General features: G+C 39.0%; 1 protein-coding gene across 3 annotated transcripts in view; it reads right to left on the reverse strand.

The window, feature by feature from the left end:
* Positions 1-18373, reverse strand: part of HAUS6 (HAUS augmin like complex subunit 6) — a 44008-nt gene extending 25635 nt beyond the window's left edge. Inside the window, exons 1-8 of one of the 3 annotated variants that reach the window (XM_082695355.1) lie at positions 18199-18373; positions 14474-14621; positions 9592-9687; positions 6933-7011; positions 5427-5559; positions 3725-3872; positions 1761-1826; positions 1016-1064 (exon numbers count right to left, since the gene is read on the reverse strand). In XM_082695355.1, coding sequence (XP_082551481.1) covers positions 1016-1064; positions 1761-1826; positions 3725-3872; positions 5427-5559; positions 6933-7011; positions 9592-9687; positions 14474-14621; positions 18199-18214 — 735 coding nt within the window. In that variant the 5' untranslated portion in view covers positions 18215-18373. Of the gene's footprint in view, positions 1-1015; positions 1065-1760; positions 1827-3724; positions 3873-5426; positions 5560-6932; positions 7012-9591; positions 9688-14473; positions 15298-18198 lie in introns of those variants that run through there. The other 2 variants (XM_082695356.1, XR_014301943.1) reach the window with 2 other exon arrangements.
* Position 18374: the final 1 nt, after the last annotated feature.

Genomic DNA, 18374 nt, shown 5'->3' on the forward strand with positions numbered 1-18374 from the left:
GGCAGTCTAGGGGTCCCACAGGATTGCATTTCCTTGGTGGAAAAAGATCCAGAAACTGGTTCTCAGATTTTTTTTTCTTTTTTTTTTGATTCTCAGAATTTTACTTTTATCTTGTTAATGGATAAAAAATTGACCGGACTCAAGGAAAGTGGTTATAAACTCTGGAGAGAGCAATGTGAAAACTTTCAAACATGTTTCACATCAACCTATTAAATTTACAATCAAAGATACTGTGTTCAGTAATAGAAGTATTCATATTCACAAAGCTGGAAGATCCATGAAGGAAGTGACTTTGACTCTTTCTTTCACTGCTAGAGCTCTAACATCTAGAAGAGTTGGCACATGGCAGGTATCAATAAAAATTCACTGAATGGATGAATAATTATTTCCTGAGGAAGGCACTCACCTTCCCCAGTGACAAACTGTCTGGGAAGCCAAATTAACACCCAAAGCAGCTCAGTGATCATAAAAACAGGATGAAGAGCTTGAGAGAGAGTTCATCTAAACATAAAGGCCTAAGAAAACACTCCAATCGCACATCAAAGCCACCCTCTGAAAACCTCAGACTATTTATGTCTGCCACATTCCTCCCTACTGCCAAGCCAGCTTCAGTGTGACTTCTCATTCTTCTTCCATACTTAATGTCTCCCTTCAGTTAACATATTTTATTTACATAAATTAATACTACTGATTAAGTTACAATCAAGCTGAACTTTTAACCATATTTAAGACTGCTTTTGTATATATTTAGTCTTATAAATTATAAGTTAATTTCTCCATTATATTCATGCTTTTTAAAGGCACCCTGTTGATACCTTTATATATCACTTATTAATGAGTTTTTTAAAAAATAACAGTTTAACAAAAAGAAATGACAAAAACAGAATATGAGGGTCCAATTAAGTAAGTCAACACTGCACATCACGAAAGTAAGAAAGATTATCACTTCTCGGCCTTTTGACTAAGATCACGAAAGTAAGAAAGATTAAATTTCTCCCTTAAAAAGTCACCTCACCTTTTGGATTTTCTCTTGTATATTACTTTGGTCATCATAGGGTTCCATTCTAGTTAAAAAATAAATGATCTCATTAGTCATTTATTTTAATTTCATGGTAATTTACCACCAAAAGAGTGAATGATCCATAAACCCACTCACTAACAACCATTCCAATTTTTAAAAAAATACAATTCTAGCTCAAAGCAATCATTTTTTTTTATAGATTTTATTCATTTATTTGACAGAGAGAGAGCAAGAGAGCACAAGCAGAGGAAGCAGCAGAAGGAGAGGGAGAAGCAGACTACTACTAAGCAGGGAGCCTGACTCAGGGCTTATTCCCAGGACCCCAGATCATGAGCCAAAGGCAGACCCTTAACCAACAGCCACCCAGGTACCCCAAAAGCAATAAATTTATTAGAAGTGAACTAGGAATCAGAATTATGTTCTAATCCTATGGGACTCAGTTTCTTTACTAGTAAAATACAGGAGCTGCACTAAGGCAACTTTCAGCTCTAATGTAAAAATCACTTACTTGTTTTTTTTTTAACTTTTTTTGTATTTTAAGATTTTTTTTTTTATTATTTATTTATTTGACAGACAGAGATCACAAGTAGGCAGAGAGGCAGGCAGAGAGAGAGGAGGAAGCAGGCTCCCTGCTGAGCAGAGGGCCCGATGTGGGACTCGATCCCAGGACCCTGAAATCATGACATGAGCCGAAGGCAGCAGCTTAACCCACTGCGCCACCCAGGCGCCCCTCACTTACTTTTTTATTTGGTTTTGCTGTTCCATACATTCGGCTCTCAAACTTCGTACTTGTTTAACTGACAATCTGTAAAAAACATACAAATAACAATTATAATTCCACTACAATTAACGGGTATAGGCCACTTTGATATTTTCCCCCATTTGTTATCTTTTCTCAAGGCCTCTGAAGACTACTCTTCCAAAAACAGCCAGGGGCCAGCTAAAGGAGTCTAGACTTTCTCCAAGACTTACAGTGTTATCTAACATACAGGTTGCTATTGAGATGGACCAGGACTTCTCGGCTCATATACACTCTGTCTCCAAATAAAATGATGGAAGTAGGACTACTCTGCTCTCTTATCCTCGTCACATATACCTAGGGTCACGATAGGCAACATTGTAGTTTCAAGATGACTTCAAAGTATTCTTTAGTTTTCACAACAGGTAACACAACATTTACAAAGTTGTCTTGGGGTGCCTGGGTGGCTCAGTGGGTTAAGCCTCTGCTTCAGCTCAGGTCATGGTCATGGTCATGTTCCTGGGATTGAGCCCCACATCGGGCTCTCTGCTCAGCAGGAAGCCTGCTTCCCCCTCTCTCTGCCTCTCTGCCTACTTGTGATCTCTCTCCCTCTGTCAATATATAAATAAAATCTTTAAAATAAATAAATAAATAAATAAAAAGTTGTCTTACTGTAGTTGTTTATAATCATTAAAAATTTGACACAGTTGGCGCACCCGGGTGGCTCAGTGGATTAAAGCCTCTGCCTTCGGCTCAGGTTATGATCCCAGGGTCCTGAGATCGAGCCCCGTGTGGGGCTCTCTGCTCGGCGGGGGGCCTGCTTCCTTCCCTTCCTCTCTCTCTGCCTGTCTTTCTGCCTGCTTGTGATCTCTGTGTCAAATAAATAAATAAAATCTTAAAAAAAAAAAAATTTGACACACTCTATTTCTTGAGACTAGAAACTTTGCCTGTCTTGTTTAATGCTGAACGACAGTGCCTAAACAATATCTGGCACACAAAAGTAACTCAAATAAAATTCTGCTGACAAGAGGAACCTAAATATAACACAAGATGAGATGGTTAAAGAAATATGAAATACCTACTTGATGGAATATCTACTTATCTACTCAACTATTAAGTAGATATTAAAAGCAATATACTTAAGAAAATTCAAAAAATAAAAATAATTTTTTAATTTTTTAATAAAAGCAATATAGTACGGCAATACGAAAAAATTTACAGAATGAAATATGAAGAGAAAAAATACAAAATAGAATGAGCAAAATAATTACAGCATAAAGATGTAAATCCATGTTTAAATAAATGAAAAACAGGGGCGCCTGGGTGGCTCAGTGGTTTTGGCTGCTGCCTTTGGCTCGGGTCATGATCTCAGGGTCCTGGGATCGAGCCCCGCATCGGGCTCCCTGCTCCGCAGGAGGCCTGCTTCCCTCTCTCTCTCTCTCTGCCTGCCTCTCTGCCTACTTGTGATCTCCGTCTTTCAAATAAATAAATAAAATCTTTAAAAAAAAAAAAAAAATGAAAAACACCTAAGACACTGAATTTTTAAACTAAGGTAATATTTTCCTTTGCTCTAAAGTTTCATGTACATCTGCACAGTTTTCAAATATCTTATTCAGAAGTTATCTGGCTTTAAAATGAAAATAGGACACTAAGGGGTTTTGAGGTAGGCACAGATTACTGCCACTGAAGGTACACTGATGACATTTGCTAAGGAGAAAGGAATTTTCATTTTCTTTTGGGTGGGGTGGGGGGAGAAAGAGAGAGCACTCGAGGGAGGGGCAGAAGGAGAGGGAGACAGAGAATCTTAAGCAGACTCCACACCCAGTGCAGAGCCATGAGGAGGGCTAGATTTCACAACCCTGAGATCACGACCTAAACCAAAACCAATAATCAGATGCCTCACCAACTATGCCACCCACACGCCCCTGGAATTTTCATTTTCTAACTATCAATGTATTACTTACTGTGCATTTTCCTGATACTTTCGGGTAACACAGTCTTCTCTTTGCAAAATGTGTAAAAATCTATTACGTGCCACATGGCATCTGGCAATGCATTTGTGCATATCTTGTGATTTTACATTAAATGTCTCTGTAAAACGTATAGAAGAATCTATATGGAAGACAAATAAGATCACAGAAAATATTAAATATCAAAAATTGGAGATTCATTAATTTTAAGAGACTAACAACTCCTTAAAAACAGGTATGCCACATAAACAGATACAACTAATTTTAACAAAAGCATTTTTAAGTAGGCAACTAAAAAAGGGTATCTAAATTTGAGTTGTTTTATACAATCATAAAAACTTTGAAAGTTTCTCTGCCCCAAATAATTCTTATTATCACAGCTTGATATATCCATGAACAAATACACTGTTATACAAGAGCAACTTCTTACCAGGATCTCTTCACAACAAAGAAAGAAAATCAATTAAAAGAGATGAGGTTAGATCACAACACGTCTTTTGCTATTTATTTTTCTATCTAGTAAGACCAACAGAACAACCAAACAAAACCAGTCTCCATTTCTCTGGTAATTCTTGGCTGCGTTAATAATGATCAAAGCAGAACCTGAGAACAATCCATCCAAACATTTCAGAATCCACATTTTTAGTTGTAATAAATCCTACATTAATGGCTAAATGGATAAACAGAAAAATGGAGACCACTCCAGTGCACCTAACATTACTAATCCAGGTCCTAGTGCTATCCCCAAAGAAGCCACAAATTCTATATATTCAACTGGGGATGAGTTCACGGAATGCAGAAGTCATCTAGACACTAAACATGCTGACTGGAATTGATTTAAATCAGAAATCAGAAATAGGAAAACCCATGCTTAGAAGCCTTATACACAACAAACTCTTGCTAACTCCAAACATACATACTTCATATGAAATACTTTGGGCTAGTGCTCACTTCAACAGCACATATACTAAAATACTTTGGGCTACATGTAATTGGAATAGACCATCTACGAAAAGAAAAACTGGTAACAATGCTTATGTTGCATTTAATTTTACCTATACAAATACTTAAACACCAAAATCATATGTATAAGTTCTTTAAAAATCATGCATAGAAAATAAAATGGGAAAAAAAGGTTTACATATCGTATCACAGAGAAAGGATAGTAATAAATAAGAGCTCCTATAAATGAAAAAAAGCAGTAACTCAAGAGAAAATGAACAATTATGAATATAGTGTATAAAAAACACAAGGTGCTCTTAAATATATGAAACAATTTTCAATCTAACTAAATAAGAGAAATACAAATTAAAACCCCACCCTCAGATTCCACTTTAACCTATCAGACTAAAAAGATAAAAATGTCTGACCACACACAATGTTGTTATGTGTGACAGAGTTATAAACTGATCAATCTCCACAGAAAATACACAGATAACTAACAAAATGCACAATTCCTCTGACCAAGCAAATGGTAAATGGTCTTCAGGAATCATACACACACACACACCAATAGTTACTTACATTCATTAGAGGCTTTCAAACTACAGTTCCTGTAGAATATTAACTATTACCTTGTGAGGTAATTTAATGTTTTTATCTTACCTTGCTTTATTAAAATCTCTTTATGACTTACAAATTATGAAAAAAATTTAAAACTGAAAACAAAAAAATTCTTATTAAAAATATAACTTACTTTTAGAATGGGTTTTGATATATTTTATTGCAACAAATCGTGCAAAATGATACATCAGATGAATAAACTTAGGACCACCAGGAGAAAGAAAAAGTGACCCAACAACTTGAGGAAAGCTACTTCCACATTCCACCTATGGAAAAAAGAAATGAGACAATTTGAAGACTTTATTAATAATAAACTTATCAAGTAATAAACATAACTCTGGGGAGCCCCAGCTGCACAGCTGGTTAGGGGTCTCTTGGTTTTGACTCAGATCATGATCTCAGGGTCGGATCAAGCCCCCCTTCTGGCTCCGCACTCAGTGCAGAATCTGCTTAGAATCTCTCTCTCGCTCTTCCTCTGCCCCTCCCAACCCATGCCTCATGGGGGCTCTCTGTCAAATAAATAATAGATCCTTTGAAAATAGTAATAGTAATAGCCATAATTCCTACTATGTAAAGATTATTCCATTTGAACCAGAAATTGAATATTGGAATATTTCTAAACTCTTGGTGGACTTGGTCACAAAAACTAATTATAAAGCCACAATTATGGATACTATATGGGGACACAAGTTAAAGTAATCTATCATCAAAAAAGTTTTCTTTAGGGGCACCTGGGTGGCTCAGTGGGTTGAGCCTCTGCCTTCAGCTCAGGTCATGATCTCGGGGTCCTGGGATCGAGCCTTGCGTTGGGCTCTCTGTTCAGTGTAGAGTCTGCTTCCCCCTCTCTCTGCCTGCCTCTCTGACCACTGGTGATCTCTCTCTCTGTCAAATAAATAAATAAAATCTTTTGGGACACCTGGGTGGCTCAGTTGGTTAAGCCGTTGCCTTCAGCCCAGGTCGTGATCCCAGGGTCCTGGGCTCCTTGCTCGGCGGAGAGTCTGCTTCTCTCACTGCCTCTGTCTGCCTCTCTACCTGCTTGTGTGTACTCTCTCTCTCTCTCTCTCTGGCAAATAAATGAAATATTTTACAAGTAAATAAATAAATAAATAAAATCTTTTAAAAAATAAAAAAAAATTTTTAAAGTTTCTTTAAACAAAAACTATGACATAAACTTGCAAGAACTCAGAAACCTATTTCCAATGCATCTAGGCAGCAAAGCTGGTTTCCTAGATATACACAAAACCCTAACCAAAACCACCAAAAATATTTTAACAAATATTTCCTCGCTATTATACTGTTAGCATAAAAGCATTAAAGACTTCACCTCCAAAAAATTAAGGTAAGATTATACTTCAACAAAGCCAAAAATAAAATTTAAGGTAGTTGGTTTTTCTTTTTTTTTTTTTTTTAAGATTTTATTTATTTATTTGACAGAGACCGCAAGTAGGCAGAGAGGCTGGTAGATAGAGAGGGGGAAGCAGGCTACCGACCAAGCAGAGAACCCGATGCAGGGCTCGATCTCAGGACCCTAAGACCATGACCTGAGCAGAAGGCAGACGCTTAACCCACTAAGCCACTCAGGCATCTCTTAATGTAGTTTCTAACTTAAGTTTACATCTTCCAGAAAGAGAATACTTACAGAAATCTTTTTTAACCATTCATAGCAATGTTTCCGGAATTCAGTGTCACTCTTTTGGTCAAATGGAGGCCAACAAAGCCTTAAAAGAACAGATATAAAAGCATTAGAATTATGAACAAAAAAACTCGAGGAAATTTTTAAACATGAAACTTCTGTCCTATACTAGAAACATAAATGCTAAATGAACCAAAGTTAGTATTTATAGATTTCAACTAAAGAAGGACAACAACCTGTGAGAAACTGGGTATTTTCCTTTATAAATTACTATAAGGTTGAGTCCAGTTTACCACAAATCATCAGTGTATAATATTAAATGAAGGAATGAAACATCATTAAAATTACTACAAATTAGCTAAAGAAGACAACACTCTCAATGAATTCACTGAACTAAGCAAAAAGATGGTATTAATAAATTAGTATGTTAAGCCTGGGGTGGGGGGTGAGAGAGAAACATAAATGATTGCACAGGAAGAGCCAGAAGGAATGACGTGAGAGCTTTGGACTCGCAAAGACAACCCATAACACAGTCAGTGTGTACTACTGTTTTGTATATAAGCAATATATAAAATGATTAAAAAGTTTTGCCTCTGTTTTAGTCAAAAACAATAGACTTAAAATTTACCTATTACTTTCCCCTGATAAATTTTTATTCTGAGACATAATTATTTGTTTAGGACCTCAGTTTTTAATACTTCTATGTCATACATTCTATAGTCATGTAAAAAATTGAGTATGCACGGAATAATAAGGACTAAAAGGCTAAAATGTCAGCAGTGATATTTTCTGGTTAGCGAGTTTAGGAATGATGTTTACTTCTATCTTTACATTTTTCTGTATTTCCTGAATTACTTAAAATGAACTGTATTTTGTTTATAATCAGAAAAGGGGGGGGCGCCTGGGTGGCTCAGTGGGTTAGGCCGCTGCCTTCGGCTCGGGTCATGATCTCAGGGTCCTGGGATCAAGTCCCGCATCGGGCTCTCTGCTCAGCGGGGAGCCTGCTTCCTCCTCTCTCTCTCTGCCTGCCTCTCTGCCTACTTGTAATCTCTCTCTGTCAAATAAATAAATAAAATCTTTAAAAAATATAATCAGAAAAAGGGGGAGGGATGCCTGGGTGGCTCAGATGGGTAAGCCGCTGCCTTCGGCTCAGGTCCTGATCCCAGGGTCCTGGGATCAAGTCCCGCATCAGGCTCTTTGCTCGGCGGGAAGCCTGCTTCTCTCACTGCCTCTGCCTGCTGCTCTGCCTGCTTGTGTGTACTCTCTCTCTGTATCTCTGGCAAATAAATAAAATCTTTTAAAAAAGGGGGGGGGGCTGGAAAATCTATTTTTATTTGGGCAGAATAAGTCCTATAGCTTAAAGATAGAGATTTCCAGAAAAGATTTTTTTTTTTTAAAGATTTTATTTATTTATTTGACAGAGAGAAATCACAAGTAGATGGAGAGGCAGGCAGAGAGAGAGAGAGGGGGAAGCAGGCTCCCTGCCGAGCAGAGAGCCCGATGCGGGACTCGATCCCAGGACCCTGAGATCATGACCTGAGCCGAAGGCAGCGGCTTAACCCACTGAGCCACCCAGGCGCCCCAGAAAAGATGTTTTAAATGTGCTCCTGGCCACTCACAGCTTTAACTGGACACAAAATATTAAGAATAAATTATCAAAAATAACAATGCCTAAACAATTCACTTGTTATTTTCTTCTTAAGATTTATTTTTAGAGACAGAAAGCACAAGTGGGGGGGAAGGGCAGATGGAGAAGGAAAGAATCATAAAGCGGACACTGTGCTTTTCTATTTAAGAGGATAAGAGCAAAATACAAACATCAAAACAAAGTTAAACACTTTTTCTGGTGGTATAAGCCCAAATCACATGCAAAATATCTTGGATCCAAAGTTTACAGATATTCATGTTTTTATCTCCTCCTTAAACTGATACTCAACAGTATCTAACATTAGACTAAACATAATAGGAATGATTTTCACCTACAGCACTTAACACTTATATATCACTGACAAAAATAATAAGGATTTAGAGACACCCAAAAAGTAAAAATAGACAAGGAGCACCTGGGCGGCTTAGTGAGTTGAGCCTCTGCCTTCGGCTTGGGTCATGATCTTAGGGTCCTGGGATCAGGCCCCACATAGGGCTCTCTGCTCCTTGAGGAGCCTGCTTCCCCCCCCTCTCTGCCTGCCTACTTGTGATCTCTCTCTCTGTGAAATAAATAAATAAAATTTTTTAAAAAGGTAAAAATAGACAAGACAAGTAATATTGCATACAGAAAAAGGAGTAAGGCAGGGGGTAATCAGCAAAAAAAAAAAAAAAGAGAGAGAGAAAGTAAGGCAAAACTATACAAATAGATTGGTACCAATTAACATCATGGCCTAATTGTGACTAAGAAGAATGTTGGGAACTAAGTATATAAAACAAAAGTCTTATCTATAAAATAATCAATGATTTTAAAATATATGATTTTAAGATAGGTACCAAAGAAAAATCACTCAGATTTACAAAGGTCAAGCACTAAATTTATAAGATTCAAACCTGACTTTTGTGATATCAATTCATATAGTGAAAGGACAAAGCTGAAATTCTGGCTTATATCAGAGCCTACTCCCTTTTCAAATTTGAGAATGACTACTTAGAAAAAGAAAAGAAAAACTTGACTCACTTGAAAATTTCTTTGGTGAGAGACTGGTCCAGTGTTTGAAACAAAAAATAAGAAACAATTTGAAAGGCATCACGGTTCAACTTGTCAAACATGTTCCTAGTAGTTTAAAAAGAAAGAGAAGCAGAGGAAAAAAAAAAAGAAAAATGGTTAATAAAACTAGACAGCATCAAAAGCTGTGTAAGAGTTTAACACAAATTAGTATTTTTCATTATCTTCAAGAGGTCAAAGCAAATTAAGTTTCTTTAACTCATATACATTTTATAATTAATAAAAACAAGTAGGGTGCCCGAGTGGCTCAGTCATTAAGCAGTTGCCTTCAGCTCAGGTCATGATCCCAGGGTCCTGGGGCGGGCTCCCTGCTCAGCGGGAAGTCTGCTTCTCCCTCTCTCACTCCCCCTGATTGTGTCACCTCTCTCCCTGTGCCTCTCTCTGTCAAATAAATAAATAAAATCTTTAAAAAAAAAAAAAAAAAAGAAAGAAAAACAATAAAAATTTTCTGATTCTGATAATATTGATCAACTAGAACACTGGGAGAACTTCCTTTATCGAGGGGCACCTGGGTGGCTCAGTCGGTTAAGCCTCTGTCTTCAGCTTGCGTCATGATCTCAGGGTGCAGGGATGGAGCCCCACATTGGGTTCTCTGCTCAGCAGGAAGCCTGCTTCCCCCCCACCTCTGCCTGCCTCTCTGCCTACTTGTGATCTCTGTCAAATAAATAAATAAAATCTTTAAAAAAAAAAAAAACTTCCTTTATCGCAGAGAATATTCTACAAAAAGAAAAGGAAAACCTAATTAGATGGAGAGAACTAACTGTGGCCTATTATATCCTGAAAATGATACAAACCATTATCTACTGAATAACAATAAAAATAGCTACCAATAGCTTATCATTTCCCAGGTAGTATTTTAAGCCTTTGGGCAATAACCGATCTAATCTTTACCGCAACCATAAAGTTAAATACTGTACTAGCTGCTTTACCATGGATTAATTCTAATGATATCAGATTATAGTTTTTTAAATTTAGAAAGATTAGATAATTTGCCAAAACTATCCAAAATCACATCAGGAAGCAGAAGAGCAGTGACTTGAAATATGTCATCTGACCCCAGAGTCCAGGTTCTTAACCATTACATTTTAACCCCAGAACCACCCTTATATGATGTAGTTCTACCAAGTCTTTTAAAGTTTTGATTGTCCTGATTTTCCTAATCAAGACAAGCCTTAAAAAAATACAATTACATTAAAAATAACAACCAACAGGGGTGCCTGCGTGGCTCAATGGGTTAAAGCCTCTGCCTTCGGCTCAGGTCATGATCCCGAGGTCCTGGGATCGGGCCCCGCAATGGGCTCTCTGCTCGCTGGGGAGCCTGTTTCCTCCTCTCTCTCTACCTGCCTCTCTGCCTACTTGTGATCTCTCTCTGTCAAATAAATAAATAAAAACTTTTAAAAACATATAAATAAATAAATAAATAAATGAATGAATAAATAAATAAATATAACAACAACAACCAACAAACCAAACCATATAAGAAATGCTACACAGCTATAAGGGATCAAGAGTTAGTGTAAGGACAGTACGGCAGCCACTGGGCCAGAGTCATCAGCCCAGTGGATGGATGTCCACTCCTCACACCCTGTGTCCGGTAAGAAACAGAAAATTCAGGCTTCAGGAACTGCCAGAGCCAGGAGGAGAAGAGTTTTCTGAACTTCATCTACAACAACCTGCTGATGAAAAAGGATCCGCCTCAGATGTCATGTTCCACTGCATGGCCCACCTGTAGGATTTTAAGCTACACTTTGGCAATTCCCAAGGCAAACCAAGTCAAACTTGGCACAGAGATACAGCTGCCATTTTTCAAAGTCCTTGTAGTAAAGTCTGAGTAGTAGCAGGGGAAATGGAGTGGGAGAAATGGGGTGGCTAGGTGACAGACACTGGGGAGGGTATGTGCTATGGTGAATGCTGTGAATTGTGTAAGACTGATGATTCACAGACCTGTACCCCTGAAACAAATAATACATTATATGTTAATTTTTAAAATTTTTTTTTAATTTAAGTTCTCTTAGGGCACCTGGGTGGCTCGATGGGTTAAAGCCTCTGCCTTCAGCTCAGGTCATGAACTCAGGGTCCTGAGATAGAGCCCCGCATTGGGTTCTCTGCTCAGCAGGGAGCCTGCTTCCCCCCTCCTCTCTCTCTACCTGCCTCTCTGCCTACTTGTGATCTCTATCTATCAAATAAATAAATAAAATCTTTTTTAAAAAAATTAAGTTCTCTGGGTAAATGAAAAGGGGATAAAAATGGAGCACACATCCCAAGTTAAAAGTTTACACTCAGGGGGTGCCTGGGTGGCTCAGTGGGTTAAGCCGCTGCCTTCGGCTCAGGTCATGATCTCAGGGTCCTGGGATCGAGCCCCACATCAGGCTATCTGCTCAGCGGGGAGCCTGCTTCCCTCTCTCTCTCTCTGCCTCCTCTCTGCCTACTTGTGATCTCTGTCTGTCAAATAAATAAAAAATCTTTAAAAAAAAAAAAAAGTTTACACTCAGGAAAGAAAAGAAATAACCTGTCAAAGTTATCAGATAAAAGATTATAAGAACCCTCCCCCATTATTCTAGTATAAAAAGGTCATATGCATGGGTGGAAAAGAGAAGAGTTCACCACAGTAGTATCAAAAGAAGTTAAAAGCAAAAGAAGCAAATAACTATAAAGGAAAAGTCTCAGAAGAAACTGAGGATATCATCAAAAAGGGGCAGCTCATTAGAACATAATAGAATATATCTAAGGATATTCTATGTGCTAATATGAAGTATTTTTAACACTTAAAACAGAGATCTGACATCTTTTCATGTCTGGTACATTTTCAACAATTATCTGTAGGGATATCTCAATTGTGTGATGCCTTACTTTCAGACTCAAAAAAAAAAAAAAACTGGCTTAAGAGTTAGGCAATTACTTGGGGTGTCTGGGTGGCTCAGTTGGTTAAGCCTCTGCCTTCCACTTAGGTCATGATCTCAGGGTCCTAGGATCAAGCCCTGGGTAGGGCTCTCTGCTCAAGAGGGAGTCTGCTCCCAGCAACATCACCCCCAACTGCTCTGCCTACTTGTGACCTCTCTCTGTCAAAGAAATAAAATCTTAAAAAAAAAAAAAAAAGTTAGGGAAATACAAAAGGAGCTGTGATGCACTGGAATGCAGGACAAATGTAGGGGAGTACACCTTTGAACAGAAAAGGCTTTGTTCTCAAGTTGAAATAAAATAAGTTAAGATTAAAGTTCCCATGCTTATTCATATGTCAAACAACTCTTGTCCTTGAAATGTTTCTATTTCTCAACTAACACAAAGGAAGATCCTTCCTTCTTATTATCTCTCAAGCCTGATATTTTTCACATAGTATCCCGTTGTCTTCCTTTTGACACTTAATAGAATTTTTAGTAAGATATTTGTTGAAGGTTTGTTCATCCGCTAGACTGAAATTCTGCAAGGGGAAAGTTTATGCCTATTCTGTTCACCTTGCGTACCCATATTATACGTAAGTGAATTTAAAAAGCTAAAAAAAAATGTTAAGTAAATTTGACAGTATATTCAAGTCTGAAGCATTTTAAAGAGGACACCTGTTTCAAAATAATAGCTCCCTCCTAACAACCAACTAAAATGACTTTTAGGGATAATCTATGATGGTGCTGGGGACGAGGGAGCACAGATTTTAACTAATTTTCAAAGGCAGAAAACAGACTGCAGCTGGAGAGAAAACTCAAATTGCTAAACACTGAAGAGAAGGATGTGGTGGAAATGGCAAGCTTCAAGCTTCTCTGCCAGCACAAAGAAAAAGAAACTATACTGTGGGCAATTAAATCATGTGAAATAACTGGACTATTTATTAATACATAAGTATAACCTTAGAAATGCTCTCTACTGGTTGACAATTTTTAGAATAGGCTTCTAACCAAAGCACTTCTATATGTAAATAATAGTAACCTCTAAACAAATAGTTAACCAGTAAATCTTAATTATGGCTCTAAGCAAAAAAAAAAAAAAAAGTATGGATCTAATCTTTGACAGTAAAAAACATACATTTGAAAAAAAGTCAAGAAGAAAGCAGGGGAGGGCAGGAAAGTGTGAGTGAGCTAATGAATTATCTTATAAGTAACAGCAACTTTCATTGTGAAATTACATAGTGGGGAATTAAGAGATCGTTTGAAGTGATACATCAAGAAATAGATGTCTAAGCACACTGCCACCAGAAGAAATGAAACAATAAGAAAAGTCAAAAGACTGAAAACAATTAACAGCCTACTTATCTCGAATTTCTCTTGGGCTATATCCCGTAAGTTGGTAAGTTTAGACACAGAAATACATACAAAGTCTCTAGATTTATGTTCATAACCATTATATTAGTGACAAAGTAGGGAGGGATTTTTACTTTCCATTTTCATACCCTTTTCTACTATTTTTTTCTGAACTACGCAACGTCTCGGTTTGTTAATTCAAAAAGTAAAAATTATCAACTAGAAAACAATCACCATGAAAGGCTCCTTGGGTCCCAAAGCCCTTGAACATACTGTCCTCACACCCGTCCACGACCAACTCTCCATCCCTCCCCGGACTTCACAGACCACCCAGCATCACCACTAAAGCAGGATGAAGCCATCCCTCCAGTCTTGCCCCAACTGCAGACACGACCCCTTACAAAGCGTTCCCGGCACGGTTCCGCGACTGAGAGTTTCTGCCACCAGGCTGGCACCCGCCAAGAGCAAGGGCTTTGTAGCCAGTGCCGGCACAAAGTAGCCGCGGGACTACTTGATTCATCACCCAGCGAGGTCCGCGAAAAGGGTGGGTCCCACCAGCGCGTCCCAGCTCCGACTCCCCCGCCCCGTCAGCCCCGGCTCCTTACACTCCGAGGTGCGTGTGCGACACGATCTTTCCGCAGGCAATGGTGGCCGGGCCTGGCTCGAAACCGAGCGCCTGCAGATACATCCAGAGATGCTCCTTCTCGAAAGAGGTGACCCACACAGAGCTCATCTTCGCCGTAGGCGGTATCACTGCAAAAGAAGGAAGCACAGGCCCGAGAGATTCAGAGTGGCTTTAGGCTCCCTCCCTACGGGCAGCCTGAGGGAGCGGCGGCCCCTCCATTGCCACCGCCTGTTCCTCTGTCGCCCGGAGCCATGTCACCTCAAACGACCATGAAGTCTCAGGGAAACGGAGCCTTTAACGGTACTACGGTACAGCTGCCTCAGCAGAGCCTACAAAAACCAAGACTCCCGCGCTTCCGGAAAAGCGGTAAGCGCTGGCGCTGCCTAGCTTCCGGTGGAGGAGGGACTTCCACGGCCGACTATATTTCCCGCCATGCAGTGCACCCTAGTTTCCATCTCATCCCGCCAAGGCCTTGCCGAACAACTACAAAACCCACGGTGCATTGCGTCGCCAGCGAAGTCTTTTGCGTTTGCGTAATTTCAAACGGATCTAGCAGTGGCTCCGAGGCTTGGCGCTTTCTTCTGTTTTGTGGCTTTGGTTCCTTTTGCTCCTATTGGTTGATTTCGTCAGGTTAAAAAAACAAAAACAAAAAAACAAAAACGGAGCTTTGGGACTGTAGCTCGGTGTAGAAGAAAAAGCAGTGGGTTCCATCCTAACCTATCTCACTAGCTGTGGGTTGTAACGACATCTAAACACTAAGCCCCAGGTCTGTCATTAATAAAATGCCCTCTTGTATGCCCTCAAATGCTGAGTGTACCTTTCTTCTTAATGCTATAAGAAATCTGGCAGCAGGGGCGCCTGGGTGGCTCAGTGAGTTAAGCCGCTGCCTTCGGCCCAGGTCATGATCTCAGGGTCCTGGGATCGAGTCCCACATCGGGCTCTTTGCTCTGCGGGGAGCCTGCTTCCTCCTCTCTCTCTCTCTGCCTGCCTCTCTGCCTACTTGTGATCTCTGTCTGTCAAATAAATAAAATGTTTAAAAAAGAAAAGAAAAGAAAAAATCTGGCAGCAAAACTGCCTCGGAGGGGGCTTTATGCGATGGATATTGACTACCATAAATAAAGAATGGAAAGGCCAGGAGAGTAAAGTTCAGAAAATGGCAAATCATGTGCCACTCCACTCAATCTTTATATGCCAGCAATCCAACTTACGTTTTAAAAAAGAGCTTAGGCTCCATAGCTCAGGGGTTAGAGCACTGGTCTTGTAAAAAAGAGCTTAATGTGTCATTCTAGGTGAATGACTTATAACTACCACCAAGGACAAGAAATAAAACTTTTCCAGCCATTCCTGAAACCCCTCCTTTCCCAAGAAAAGAGCCACCATTCTCACTTTTATAGTAATCACTCCTTTGCACTGTCTTATAGTTTTTGCCAGTTAAATGTGCTTCTCTGGACACTATAGTTCAGTCTTACCCTTTTTATACTTGCTTTGCCCTCTTCTTTTTTTTTTTTTTTTTATTTTCACTCTTTAACAGATTTTTTCTTTTTTTTTTTTTTAATACTATCATTTAATATACAGGCTTTCCTCCATTCTCCCTTCCTCCTTTTTTTCTTACAACTTTTCTGTTGAGGAACAGGTGCTATTTGACCTGAATAATATGCCTTACTCTAGGTTTTACTGATTGTAGATTTGCTGTAGTTCAACATGTTCTTCTATTTCTGCCCTCTGTATTTCCTTCAAATTGACCCCTGGATCCAGAGGGATTGATGAGATTCAGATATGATTCCTATGGCAAGTCTAGATGATTGGTGGTGCTGTTTCATCAATCTGTACATAGCTTTATTTATGCCATTGACAGCCATTGATGCTGAATGCCTAGATCTATTAATATAGTGGACATTGCAAAATGTCAAAATTCTAATTTATTATTTGCTAAGAACTGAATGTTGGTTCCTCCCTCCCTCTAATTCCTGTGTTGAAACCCTACTCTTCAATGTGATGGTATTAGAAGGTGGGGTCTTTGGAAGATAATTAGGATTAGATGAGATCATAAGGGTGGAACCCTCCTGAACAGGATTAATGTCCTAAGAGTCACAGGAGAGCTTCCTTAAGGATCTGCTTTTTCCACCATTTAAGGATTCGAAGGGAAGTGGATTTACTGCAACCTAGAAGGGTCTTCACCAAACCCAACCAGGCTCATGTCCTGATCGCAAACTTTCAGCCTCCAGAGCTGTGAGAAATACATCGCTGTTGTAAACCACTCAGTCTAAGGTAATTATAGCAGTCTAAGATAATCATTTTTTTCTTGTTAGTAACAATTATATGATAGAAATTTTCCCACATTTACTGTTTTATCCAGGGGTAAGGATATAAGGAAAAACAGGGCGTCTGAGTGGCATAGTCAGCTGGGAGTCCAACTCTTGTTTTCTGCTCATGTCTCATCTCAGGGTTATGGGATGTGTTGGGTTGCACACTCAGTGTGGGGTCTGCTTGGGACTCTCTCTGCTCTCACTCTGCCCCTCCCTGCCTCTAAAATAAATCAATAAAATCTTTAAAATATAGGTGTATATATAAAGGAAGATAAATCGTTCATTCTTTCCTTTAATTTTTTCTTTTTCTTTTTTAAATTGAAGTTCAATCGAGTAACATACATTATTTGTTTCAGGGGTACAGGTCTGTGATTCGTAAGTCTTGTATAATACCCAGTGCTCATTACAACACATGTCCCCAAAATCCATCACCCCATTACTCCAAACCCCAACTCCCTTTCCTTCCAGCAACCCTCAGTTTGTTTCCTGAGATTGAGTCTCTTATGGATTGTCTCCCTCTCTGGTTTCATCTTGTTTCATTTTTTTCTCTCTTCCCCTATGATCCTCTCGGTCTTATTTCTCAAATTCCTCATATCAGAGAGTTTATATAATAATTGTCTTTCTCTGATTGACTTATTTCACTTAGATAATACCCCCTAGTTCCATCCACATCCTTGCAAATGGGAAGACTTAAATTATTTTTGATGGCTGTTTTTCCCTTTATTTAACAGTTAATTGGTTTGTTATCCCCTGAAGGTGACCAATTAAATTTTTATATGTATAATGATACACTTCGATATTTAAAAGGGTTTGCACTTGATGGGGTTCAAACTATTGCAATTAGTATCCTTACTGAAATTCAAACTGCCCTATCTTTAGTCAATGGGAAACTCTTCAAGTCAGTTTCCTTGCCATCTGGAGTAGCAAGAAGTTCAAGGATCATCTTGTAAATTTTCTGCCTCAAACCTGGAATCAGCCATTTCTCCAAGAAGCCCTGATTTCTTTTAGTGGGAAAAGACATTTCAAAACTACGATTTGGACACTAGGGATGCTCACAACTACTGGGTCAACCACTGTTTCTACCATTTAATACTTATTTAACGCTATTTTACACCAGGTATTGCTCTAAGCTTTTCACAAATGTTAATTTGTTTATTCTTCATAACAAACTCTACTATTATGCCCATTTTACAGATGAGGAAGTAGAGGTATAAGGAAATTAAGTAACTTGTTTAAAGTCACATGACTAGTAAGTGGCAGAGCCAGTATTAGAACACACAGTCTTTACTCCTTGCCATATATTTCCTCCTAGTTGATCTATTTTCAATCAGACGCCTACCACTAGGCTAGGAGAAAGAGAAAGAAAAGAAAAAAAAAAAAAAAACACTGACCCACAGACCTATTAAGATACCCATCCTGGCTGGGGCGCCTGGGTGGCTCAGTGGGTTAAAGCCTCTGCCTTCAGCTCAGGTCATGATCTCAGGGTCCTGGGATCCAGCCCAGCACTGGGTTCTCTGCTCAGAGGAGAGCCTGCTTCCTCCTCTCTCTCTGCATGCCTCTCTGCTTACTTGTGAT

Source organism: Mustela nivalis, assembly GCF_964662115.1.
Source record: "Mustela nivalis genome assembly, chromosome: 13".
Lineage (NCBI taxonomy): Eukaryota > Metazoa > Chordata > Mammalia > Carnivora > Mustelidae > Mustela > Mustela nivalis.